At 38.4% G+C, this 12,009-nt stretch overlaps 2 protein-coding genes across 3 annotated transcripts; both read right to left on the bottom strand.

Moving 5' to 3' along the window:
• Window positions 1–286: 286 nt before the first annotated feature.
• On the bottom strand, window positions 287–3,311 carry si:ch1073-416d2.3 (protein Z-dependent protease inhibitor). Its single transcript, XM_017690891.2, has 5 exons — window positions 3,242–3,311; window positions 2,341–2,952; window positions 1,827–2,100; window positions 1,499–1,646; window positions 287–993 (listed from the first exon to the last, which is right to left on the bottom strand). The coding sequence occupies exons 2-5, from the start codon at window positions 2,930–2,932 to the stop codon at window positions 802–804; spliced, it is 1,206 nt and encodes a 401-aa protein (XP_017546380.1). The 5' UTR covers window positions 2,933–2,952; window positions 3,242–3,311; the 3' UTR covers window positions 287–801.
• Window positions 3,312–3,356: 45 nt separating this feature from the next.
• Window positions 3,357–10,723, bottom strand: atxn3 (ataxin 3). 2 transcript variants are annotated; one of them, XM_017690893.2, is made up of 12 exons: window positions 10,636–10,652; window positions 9,614–9,702; window positions 9,311–9,475; window positions 9,172–9,216; window positions 8,097–8,182; window positions 7,928–7,994; window positions 7,604–7,691; window positions 7,364–7,499; window positions 6,887–7,050; window positions 6,196–6,355; window positions 5,943–5,995; window positions 3,357–5,223 (listed from the first exon to the last, which is right to left on the bottom strand). In XM_017690893.2, the coding sequence occupies exons 2-12, from the start codon at window positions 9,626–9,628 to the stop codon at window positions 5,186–5,188; spliced, it is 1,017 nt and encodes a 338-aa protein (XP_017546382.1). In that variant the 5' UTR covers window positions 9,629–9,702; window positions 10,636–10,652; the 3' UTR covers window positions 3,357–5,185. The 2 variants fall into 2 exon arrangements, with proteins under 2 accessions (XP_017546382.1, XP_017546381.1); XM_017690892.2 differs by lacking the exon at window positions 9,614–9,702 and having other exon boundaries at window positions 10,636–10,723.
• Window positions 10,724–12,009: the final 1,286 nt, after the last annotated feature.

The raw sequence follows: 12,009 nt of genomic DNA, 5'->3' as shown, positions 1-12,009 counted from the left end.
GTCTAACAACTTTTTACTTGAAAAAGTAACCGCATTTAAAATTTTAACTTATACTAGCAAAAAGTGTTCCTTCCATTAAAACAAACTGGCGAAGGTTAACTGAAAACTTCCATGCTCAAATATATTTCCTACTAATGAAAACTAAACCTGGAATTGACATGTTGAATTTCTGATATAAAAAAATTATAACTTACAAGCTAAAACAGCTTTCGATCATTTTAATCACCCACTGTTTAAGATGATATTGCGAAATTTATTAGATCATGAAATATTTTAAACCACAAAGTTCAGTTTTAAGAAGTTTAATATCTTCACACTGTAAATTGCTAGTTAACACATACATTTTCAATGCCTGAAAGGACTCAAATTTTAATGTAACAGTCTGTATAATTCAAAGTATAAAACTTATCCTTTTCACAGCCTAATATAGAACCTTTAACAGACAGGCCTGCTATGACCCTTACAATGATCTAAATGTTGTAGTCTGAATCTAAATCTAACCATGGTCTCATAATGCAAAAAGTAATGTAGCTTCAAAAATTACAGAAATTCTTTAGCCTAAGTACATGACAAAACCAGTTTAGGAATAGATTTACCTATTGCACTTATATGCAAATATTTTCCTATAGTTTGTACACACTTTGTCCATTAAAACAAAAAATATTTATTAATAACATATAAGCAATTATTAATAATATATTAAGCAATATGATCTAGAAAAACAGTGCTTTAATGCAGGGCACAGTAGGAATAATGTTTCTAATCCAGGGCACTAATTTGTTGATGACAGCACATGCTGATTCACTGCTTAGTGGGATCAATCACTCGGCCCATAAACAGCAGACTGTTGGTTGCTTCGTGGTAGATAAAAAAGAAGAAAGGCCTGTTTACGACAAAGGAGGTTGGCATGGAGTAAGCTGTGATTCCCACACTTGTTGCTGCAGCAGCTACAGTGCCTTTCTCATCCACTTCAATCACAGCTTTGTGCAAAACCTGCACACAAATAAAGGGTAAATAAGTGAATCATATTTTCCCTTAAGATCTCCACCGTACAAATTTCATATTCTGGTTTCACATTACTTCAAACTGACCTCAAACATGTGAAATATTAGCATACAATGTAGCAATATCTAGTCCTTAAAACCATCACAAGTATTTTGTAATATTAAAGTTAAGTGATACTTTTTTGATCCCACAACCAGGGAAATTCCACCTCCGCATTTAACCCATCCGTGAAGTGAAACACCATATACACACTAGTGAACACACACACTAGGGGGCAGTGAGCACACTTGCCCGGAGCGGTGGGCAGCCCTATCCACGGTGCACGGGGAGCAGTTGGGGGTTAGGTGTCTTGCTCAAGGACACCTCAGTCATGGACTGTCGGCCCTGGGGATCAAACCGGCAACCTTCCGGTCACAGGTCCAGCTCCCTAACCTCCAGCCCACGACTGCCCAAACATATGCACCTTATATTACAGGCAAAAATGCACACTAACTTGTGAGACTTTTAGACCAGGCTCCTGGCTCATGCCTTTGAGGTTAGCTGTGTTCTTGAAGATGTTCTGAATACCCATAGCTGGCAGAATTTTGTGCAGGGGGTAAGACTGTTCCATCTTAAATTTGGGCAGGTAGACCTCCAGTTTTCTAAAAATATGAATGAGAGTGAGACATTAAAATCCAGCAACTGCACTGTAATCTGAAACATAGATATTTTTGTGATTTTACATTATATATTTTATGGAAATGCTAATGCAAATTTAGAGTTCATGGTGACAAAAGCATAAAACAAACTGACAATTGCATAACATTAACTTTCAGACTTACGTTTTTTTCATATTCTTGATCCAGTTAAGAAATCTATCAGCATTTATTTCATCATCTATGATGGTGTAATCAACATTGTTGTCAGGTAGGACAATGAGCATAGCTGCGCCACCCAAATAAGGCAGACGCAACACTTTTACTTTAAGCTCATCATCACTGGCAATGTAGAACTTATCCAAATTCATCATCATGGGAACCTGGACAATGTTGTATTTGTCTACATAAAAACGACCGTTTTCAGTGTTGTTTGGGTTAAATGGTCTCTCCCAGGCACCTGGATGATGAAAAAGAACAATCTCATTTAGATCTCATATATATATATATATATATATATATATATATATATATATATATATATATATATACACACACACACACACACACACACACACACATATACATAGATCATATCTTACTCAAGACTAAATTCACTTCTTCAAAGTCAAGCCAGTTCTAGCCAGCAAGCCATTTGAAATGTCATGACTGTGTTAGTTTAAGTATGCATATAACTCACCCTGAAAGAAAATGGTATTGATCAGCATCATCTGAGTCAGTGGTTCAATGTTAGTCACTATCTCCTTCACTTTATTGCCAGTTTTCTTCCTTACATGCTTGTTAATTGTCTCCTTACTGAGGTCAGCTTTTTCAAACTCCACATTCTCAATATCAGCATCAAAGAACTTTTTGATCTGATCACTGAAAGCCCTCTCTACTTGGAAATTAAGGTCCACAAAGAGTGCTGTTCCCTGTTCTAGTTTCAGTGCTCCATCATGGGTGATGTTCCCCTGGAGGTGCTGGAAGAGCTGTGGAATGACCTCAGGCTGGCCATTTTGTTCCAGCGTGTCCAGATTCAGCCCTGACAGGATCTGGCTGCGAGTAGAGTCCCTGGCTGCCAACGACAGTGTGGCGAATGCTGTGGAAACGCTCAGGGGCGAGAAGAAAATGTTATTATCATGATGGCTGGAAATCTTGCGATAAAGGTTCATGGCAAAGTCAATATTTTTAAAGGTGAGATCAGTGATGTTAGGAGCCTGGGCTTCCTGAGCTTGGAGAGAAAGCTGGAAGCAGGAAGCACAGATCAGAAAGAATACGCTATTCTTCATCATCACCTTCCTCAATGTATGATCTAAAGAGAAGAAATAACAAGCAATCTTTTACAATAATCATAAAATCCTCAGCTAAATTAGCTATTACTTAGAAAAGTAACTACCCAAATCAGGGCATTGATTAAACTGACCTGAGCAACAAGTACAGACACTGATCACTAGTTTGAAAACTACATAAACACATTAGAATATGCTGTCTAAAATAAAGCCTCAGTCAAGTGTAGAAAAACAGACATACATAGAAGCAATTTATTTACTGATCAAAACATAAATGTGACTATAGATAAGCTTTGTTGTCCTTCAACTTACCAACAAACACCAGCTAAAGGCTACGTTTCAGGCTGCTCTGTTCCCATTTGTTTGGAGAAACAAAGTGCAAGTGTGCACCAAAGATTATCTATTAACAATTGGGCGTTCAAACGTGTACAGTCCACAAAGCAAGTTTAATCCAAAGCAAATCTAATGGAATGATTGAGCAGTTTCTCAAAATAATACTTAATAGAATACTATGCATTTTCAAGTGTAGGAGAAGTTTACATTTTCCTTTGCAATCTTACTACAACATTTTACCATACAGTCTCACCGTCTGTCGAGGTCATATGGCTTAAATCAGAATGTTTAAAAGTGTTCTTTCAAAAGTAGGCAAAGAAACAAACTTGAGGAGAGGGATACGATTCAAAGGGAAAACCCATCATTTAATTTTAAGAAGTAAAAAAAAAAAATCAAAAGCTACAAAGGTAATTGTCGGTGCATGAGCATAAAGATCACTCAGTCTACTGCAAAGGGTTGGGAGTAAGATTATGTACTAAAACAAAAAGCTTTCAACATCCACAACCTGTTTTAATGAATTAAAAACTGAATACTAAGTGTATGAGTACAGTCTATTAGGAAGAAAATTAATTAATTAAAATATGGGTGAAAAACTAGATGGTTTAATCTCCATAGTAGCATATTTGTTTACTACTAGTATACATGACATTTCTTTGCTTGAAAAACCACCCCTTGATTGCTGCATACGTCAAACTCACTCAAGATATTCGCGGCACTGGTAAATCCAGTGAGAGGTACCTGTAAACACTCTCAGTAAAGCTTCATTACTTTACTGCATTGGAAGTACAGCGATTAAGCAGGATCGGAGAGTAACTGCCCTGGCAATGCATTATATGCTTTTATGTTCCAGCGACCAATGTAGAGTATCCATTAACACGCGTTATCTATGCGGGCTTGGTGCGTACACACACACACACACACACACACACACACACACACACACAAGCGCACAGAGACGAACAACAGTTGTTAAAGAACAAACAGCAGTAACTGTTCGATTATACTGAGAGCTATGAATCCATGCAGTTTAATACTGCCCACTGCTGTAGTCCCTTTCTTAGAGTCACAACAAATTCTGATCTTGGGAGGACAGAGTGTAGAATAAGACTTGACAATACCTTTTCATTCAGCTTCATTCTTTTTTTTCCCTCAAAATGAGATTCTGAGGTCACAGTGGACCCTTATATGACTGAACCCACACCAAAAAAATGGTAGCTTTGAGCTTTTTCAAGCAATCTTTTAAAACCACCCCAGAGCACTACCCAAAAAGACAGGTACTGCAACAGAATTCACTAAGAAATCGGTCCCTCTTAAAATTATAGCTGGCAAAGAAAGATAAGACAGGGTGTGGTGTGCCCATTAAGTGGTCCTTAGCCCCTGCACCCTAAAGAAGGAATTCAGTTTTCTTTCCACTCTCCTCTAGCTGACATGTTTGTGACAACACCCACTGCCCATCTATAACATCATCAATGCAGGCACACTCGCTCAATTCACAAACCTCCTGTTCCACCATGAGTCCCAAATATTACAAACAGATCAGTATTATGAAAATTATATTAGCATATTTAAAGGCGCTGTGGTAAAAAGGCCGTAACAGATGTAAGCAAGAAAACTGTACCAGGCTACTGAGCCCTCCCTTTTCCCTCTGACTTTAAAAGGTAAAGCAGCAGTGCACACAACACCACTTTAAACAGTAGATCATCATCATACTATTTTTCATATGAATGTCTGTTTTAACAGTTCTGTCCATATAAGAGCCTTATGAGTGGATCCACAGAGTGGTGCATTGGTGGTGAATGGCCCTTCCTGGAATCTGGTCCTTCCTGTCATTCAAGCACCGAGACGGTTTAAAGAGGTGGACGGGGCAGGTAGTACTTGGTTGATATAGGGCTCTGGCTATAGATCCCCATTGCCACCATGTCCTTACTGGCTGTGTTTACTTCCAGTGTCTTGCTCTTCACCTGGTAAAAAGGAAAGTAATAGCAAAAACTTGAAAATACACTTAATACAAAATAAAAAAAGGTACCGAAAAGGGCTGTTTGTGCAGTGGCAGAGAAAAACCACCTTTAGTACCCTGAGGAGCCTTTTTTCCCCAATTTTCTCCCCAATTTAATGCATGCCAATTCCATTCCATAACTAGATCATGTCGATCTACCAAGATAAGAGGGTGACGACTAGTGCCAGCACATCTTTTGAAACAGCTACTAATGCAACCTCACTGGACAGCTCAACACGCTTGGAGGAGTTGGCTAACTGCCGATTTCATTACGTTAATTAACAGACGCCTACATTGGCTGGCTTTGCACTGAGTGATGGGGAGGGAGGGTCATCCTACCCACCCAGTCAGAACACGAAGAGTCATGTTGTTTTGGACTCCCACCAACAGATGGCTGGGAGCCTATGGAAAACAACCTCCTTAAAATGGAAGTGGTCTAAAAATTTTTTTTAAAGCTATGTTAGTATAGAACCTTTAAATTATGTTTCATTATTCAATATACATCGCTCAAAGAACCCTTTGGGGCACTTTTTAGGAATATACATGGAACAAAATTCTATTTGTGTTTTAGCTACTCACTATAAATAAACAACATCATTAGGAATACTTTTATAGATTTCTCAAATACATCTACCTCCATGTCATAACACAATTTAAAAGAATACCTTCTGAATTAGCCCTTACCAGCAACTTTTGTGTCCTGTGAAGATGTGGGCTGAGCCTGTTGTTGGGACTGCCTATAAGGTAATGTAATAAAAAGGAGAGCAAATGGCTAAAGCATTATGACATGCGTGTGAGCTGCTAAATTAAATAGAAAACAATTACATGTTCGGTAGCACTGGCTGAAATTTACAACCCTTATAGATTTCAAAAAGCAAAAATGTACAAGTGAAAATGTGTTCAATGATCAGATGAGAAGCTATAAAATGCTTCATGCCTGTCAAAGTAGGCCTGTCTTCTCCTGCGGAGCTCCTCTGCTGTGAGGCTTTCGCTTGGAGTGCTTTGTGCCACACCACCTGTAGTGCTTCCTGAGGAACCCGGAGTCATTGTAGCTCCAACCTCTTTAGTACCTATAAGGCTACTGCTCCCTGAAGCTCCTAGAGTAAGAGGAGAAGATCTGTGTAGGTATTGTCAACAAAACCATAAATATTATAATACAGCTTCAATATATGTCTCAGCATATTTTACCTATAGGGGATAATACAGCAGAATTTGTAAATGCACACATGCCATTTCCTGAGTAGGATGTCCTGACCAAATGACAATATGATTATCTATTGCATCCATCAACAGGGCGTGTGTGGACTTTCAAGCAACACGTAATTTCGCTGTATGACTTTAAGTCAAACTGTGTAGTACATCTGAAAGCAGATTCACTTCATATATTGCTACCTATGGTACATCCTAATCGAGTCTGATGAGGAATCAGTAAAGCATTCATGATCTCCATCTGTTTTGGAGATCACAGTTTCTATACTGTGTTTGGAAGGCCAATTAGATTTTAGGTTACAATGATACTTTTGAATGGACTCCAAGAGGGAGAACAATTTTCATCATGACTATAACACACTTCCATGTTAGAGAACAACTTAAGCATCGCCACATGTTCTAATTTATCCATGTCTTACCCTGCATACTGAGCTGTATGGCTCTGCGAAGGTCAGCTTCCTCATCTTCCACTTCCATATCCTGCCTGCTCAGAGCCAAAGCCTTTCTCAGCTCCTCCTCATCCTCATCCATCACACTCTCTTCCAGACCATGCCTAGTCTCTAATGCATGCTGCCCTGAGGTTCTGGACAAAAGGATAGGCCATATTTAAACTTTCTTGCTGTCCTTGCTGGTGTAAGGTCTAAAAATACAGGATCTGTACTGTCTGCAGTTCCTACAATCATGCGTCTTACTACTGGCTCGTTATGACATTACAGTGTAAATAATGTTAATGTTACTATGAATGAGGGGAAAAAAAGAGAATTCCAAAAAGAAAAATTGGTCCTTGATGATGTAACTTCATGCATACAGGCGTACATTTTTTTAAGCGAAAACATATATGATGTGCAGTGTGTTCTGGCAAGAACACAATGTAGTTACTGCTTGTGACTCCATACCTTTGACCACTACTTGTCTGAGCCTCATCCTCTCCAATGAGTTTTGGTCTGTGTTGCTGCTCCACCCTCATGATTTCCAAAATCTGGTCTGCTTCACATTCAGGCAAGTTCCCACGAATGACAAAAATGGAATACCCTAAAGACAAGACAGGAATGCATCCATAGTCAGGGTCATCTTTTACATGCAAGGTAAACTAAAGAATATTTAAGCAAATAAAATGCTACTTAAAATTAGTTTACCTTCTTGCTGTAATTGTGCAAGGAAAAGTGCCAGGTATGTATCTGATATCAGCTCTGGTCCCGTTAAAAGTGAGTTCAAATTAAACCACTAGAAAGAATGACAGTACAGGGAGTTTAGATAAAATTTTTATTACACACTGTTTTGTAATCCTTAGTTATTTTCAGTCAGATAACCAGCAGAGATCTTCAGATGCCACAAATATAAAAGCAGCTTATACATGCACTTTAACAATTCATTAAATTGTCTTTTGTGATCAGAATTGTACAAGACATAAGAACATGAAAGGTGCTTAAGAAATAAAATGTATTATTCAGACATCATACCTGCTGCCCCAGTTTTCGTACTGTAAACCAGTGCTCTTTGTAGTTACATATAAAGGCTCTTTCATTTCTGAAACCACAAATAACATTCTATTAAATATAAATTAAAGAAACCACAGAAAATATATTAATAAGACAACACTGACTCATGAAAGCACATATAGGTACTTACACTGGGTCTATCATTAGTCGCTGGTACTCGCGGCTGTTGAAGAGAATCAGCTCCAAACCCCAAACTCCTAGGGCATTACTTATTACCTACCAAGATGGTACAATATCAAAGCAGTCATTTTTTGGCAGTTCAAATGCAAATAGTAAAGTAAAAGCTTGCTTTAACATCTCATTCAAAAATTTGTTGTATGAACATGTTTTGAATAAAGGTCATTCCATGTCAAATCACCTGAAGAAAGGCAGTTCTGACATCATCCACCAAGGATTTTAAAGCCATTAAAATGTTTGTAAAAATGTTCATGGGACACAAAGAAAGGCTCAAATTTATTTTATGTTTTTAATCATCACTAATTTTATGAGTCACATATGTGGAGCTCTATCACTGTTGAAAGACCAGAGTGATCCAAAACAACACACAGCAGGTCAAGCTCCAAAGTACCACTGTTGTAATGTAAACACATGTAAATGTTTAATAAGCATGATCATTTGAGATTAATATTTACACACTTGACAGACAGATCATGGAGAAAACCAAGATGGCTTTAGAATATTATCAGGTCTTCAGCTTTATATTTTTTATTAAATTTCATCTATTATTGTGATAGCGAATCAGTCCAGGTGAGGGCACTGTTGGGCCAGAGTAACTAGAAAAGACTTCACTTGAGATGTTAATATCCTGATAGGGAAAATATCATTTAATTTAACATAAACCTAACATAACATATATACAAAGATAAATGACAACATGACAACTGAAGAACTATAGCTGAAATATATCTGAATGCTGTTTGCTGAATGTTCACATTCTGGTTTTACTTATTCTTCATTTGTGCACTCTCTTTTTTATCATTAGAAAGTATTAAGTGACATTTCTAAAACCAAATAGCCAACTTTGGCTCTTTACCAATTTGTGTTTGTAAACTTTGTATCTGAAGGTTCTTATGACAATACTGGTAACGTAGCAGCGAGCTCTAGTAGTGTGACACGGAACGACATCTATAAATTATTCTATTTCTTCTTATCGTTGTTATTATTATTAACAAACCTACTGACAAAAATGATATAAAATATCTCACTTGAATGGAAAAGAATCCGCTGTCATCCATGTTTCCAGATGGTTGCTGAGATAAAGAAGGAACAGCAAAAACACTGATAAGCCACTGAACAGCTTCCCACAACACTGACCCTTGCATTTACCCCAACATTACTGCTTACCTGTAAAAATGTCCTGTACTCTTCACTCAGTACACCACCCTCAGCCATTCTTATCCTTTCTTCCTCATCCAGCTGCTGTGCGATGGATGACAAGTCCACTGGAGTGAAATATTCCCCCTGAAGTAGGTTATTCAGGCAGTGCTGGGCACATAAAGAGCCCTCTTGCTACAAGGCAGTAATATGACATTTAATATATTTACAACTGACATACACGCATTGCTGATAAAGACAAATCAAATATGCACACATAGGCCGTTTTATCTCCACAGAAAAGCATTGCCAGTATAAAGAGCCTAAGCGCACCATGATCAATGCCATGTGTCGGTTAGATGATTATCAAGCCCCCCAGGACTGGGCTGTGGAACTGCATTCTCTGGAGTGATGGAGCATCACTGAATACATTTGGGATAAGTTGGAGAGGCATTTGTGATCCAGAACAAAACATCTAACATAAGTATCTTCCTTGACCTCACTAATGCTCTTATGGCCAAATGCAGTCAAATAATCACAGCAATGTTCCAATAATTGCAGGAACAATGATTCCTGCATTCTCAGAAGTGTAGAGACTGATACTGCAGCAAAAGGGGAACAAACTCTTTATTAATAACTTTAATTTATGAAGAAATGTTAGACAAAGAGGTGTCATTAAAGTTTTGTACATTGTATTTTTTCAGACATCATCCCAAACCAAATGAACCATAACTGAAAGCAACTTTTGACGTAGCTGTGGCCACCTTACAGAGAAAGCTATAAAACTGGTACCGTTAATGTAACTTTAATATAAGCACAGATGAATGTGTATCTAGCAAAACTGTAAATTACATCATGTAACGTAATAACATCACGTTACCTAAACTTAAAATTACTTCCAAAGTAACTTCCTTGCTAGCTAGTTAGCTAGCTGGGTAACTAATCTTAACGTTAGCTAGTTCATAAAAGCTTCGGACCAACATATTTATAATATTTTGGTTAGCTAGTTATTTAGCACACAGGAACTACTGCAGCTTCGCTACATGGCTTACAATGACATCGATATAGCCTCTAAAATGAGCTCAACCAACACACATAAACCTGCGCAATAAACATCACCTACACACTTTGTCGTAACTCGTCAAAACACCGTCTAGCTTCAGTGTTGTTGTCAGTTAGCGAGCTAGCTTAGCAAGTTAGCTAAACAACCTAGCAAAGCGCTAGATAAAGGCACAATCACAGGAGACACGCGTTTTACAGACGACCTTTTCAATCGACTTAAGTGCAGCTCGCTGTTAGTTAAAAATCAGTCGGCAACTAGATAAGGAAAGAAAAGAAACAACACCAGAGCTCACTTTTTCGTGGAAGATAGACTCCATGTTTGAATTGTCTATGAAGCATCATAGCTACAAGCCAACTTTGACCCTGTGTGTGACATCACATATATGAGAGAGAGAGAGAGAGAGAGAGAGAGAGAGAGAGAGAGTGAGTGAGTGAGTGTGAGTGAGTGAGTGAGTGAGTGAGTGACTTGACTTTAGATACGTTTTCAGTGGCACAATAATCAGATGCACGGTTCAGTGGTTGAGATGTAAACAGAATATTTCAGGCTAGTCTGGTGTGAATGATTCATTTCTAGAGAAACTTACAGACTCGGATTTCTTTACAGTGGTGGAACTAGGGGTCTCATCTACACCCATTTTCTTTGGGGACTATGTTGCCTTATTGTCCTTCCCACCATGAATAGATTAAAATAAACTGATTCCATATGTTTTATGATTTTATCCAAAAATGATATTAAAACAATGTATCAGACATCAGGCAGCATATATCCAACAATTTCATCTAAAAATTTCTGTCGACGTCGGGTTCGTATCCGCCACTGTGAACAATTCAGATTCAGTAAGTTTCTCTAAAACGGAGCATTTCACACCAAACCACAATGACTTCGTTTATTAACCATTTAATTCCCTTTTAACTCTTAGCTCTTTTAATGTAGTCTATGCTCTGTGTGCCTCAAATACGCCTTTCTCGGCTTTTTTCCGCTGTATTTCTGTATTTCAAGAGCACTCTGGTGAGTATTCTGTGCTTGTAGATCATTTTGGGCTCCTGCGGTGTACAGCAGCATTGCCACGACTTGAAACGGTTCTGAAAGCAGTGGGTGCCACTGTTCCATGTGAGATGCTTGATATTAATGTACTGTTAGGTATTTTATTGAGATCTGTGGTTTCTGTCCTCCTAAGTAGTGAGCAAACAATAAGGCAAGAAAACAAAATAGACAGATGTTGCTGTTGTCCAGCAGATTGTGCCATTGACATCTAGTCCACCAGATGGCGCTATTGACATCCACATCAATGTACATAGACGAGTAGATTGCAGGAGCTGGTACGTAATTAAAATTTAGCCTTCAGATCCACCATTCAGCTGAAATGTCATTACTATACCAAGTACTGAACCTGAACTAAGCTGCCTTTTGTATAGTACCCATATGCTATTATCGTAAAGAGTGATGAAACTGGCAATAAATTGATCTTTTGTCCATAAAGCCTCAACACAGCCTCACCCCCCCAGTAAATGTGTTGCTTGCTTTAACTGCAGATTTTAGTTACTGTGCCACTGCTAACACTGGGGAGCACTGTCGCCTCACAGCAAGAATGGCCTGGGTTCGATTCCCAGATCAGGGTCCTTTCTGTGTGGAGTTTGCATGTTCTTCCCATGTTTGCGTGGGTTTC

This window comes from Pygocentrus nattereri, chromosome 10 (assembly GCF_015220715.1).
Source record: "Pygocentrus nattereri isolate fPygNat1 chromosome 10, fPygNat1.pri, whole genome shotgun sequence".
In the NCBI taxonomy this organism is placed as follows: Eukaryota; Metazoa; Chordata; class Actinopteri; order Characiformes; family Serrasalmidae; genus Pygocentrus; species Pygocentrus nattereri.
This window is presented reverse-complemented; position numbering and strand designations above follow the sequence as displayed.

Excerpts from the sequence above, each read along its gene's own strand:
- si:ch1073-416d2.3 (XM_017690891.2), bottom strand. The coding sequence starts at position 2,932 with ATGATGAAGAATAGCGTATTCTTTCTGATCTGTGCTTCCTGCTTCCAG. Across the intron at positions 2,101-2,340 it reads CAATACCATTTTCTTTCAGG|GTGCCTGGGAGAGACCATTT; the intron begins GTGAGTTATATG and ends TTCATCATCCAG. Across the intron at positions 1,647-1,826 it reads ATCAAGAATATGAAAAAAAC|AAAACTGGAGGTCTACCTGC; the intron begins GTAAGTCTGAAA and ends TCATATTTTTAG.
- atxn3 (XM_017690892.2), bottom strand. The coding sequence starts at position 10,659 with ATGGAGTCTATCTTCCACGAAAAA. Across the intron at positions 7,995-8,096 it reads CGACTAATGATAGACCCAGT|AAATGAAAGAGCCTTTATAT; the intron begins GTAAGTACCTAT and ends TTGTGGTTTCAG. Across the intron at positions 5,996-6,195 it reads AGACAGGCCTACTTTGACAG|GCAGTCCCAACAACAGGCTC; the intron begins GCATGAAGCATT and ends ATTACCTTATAG.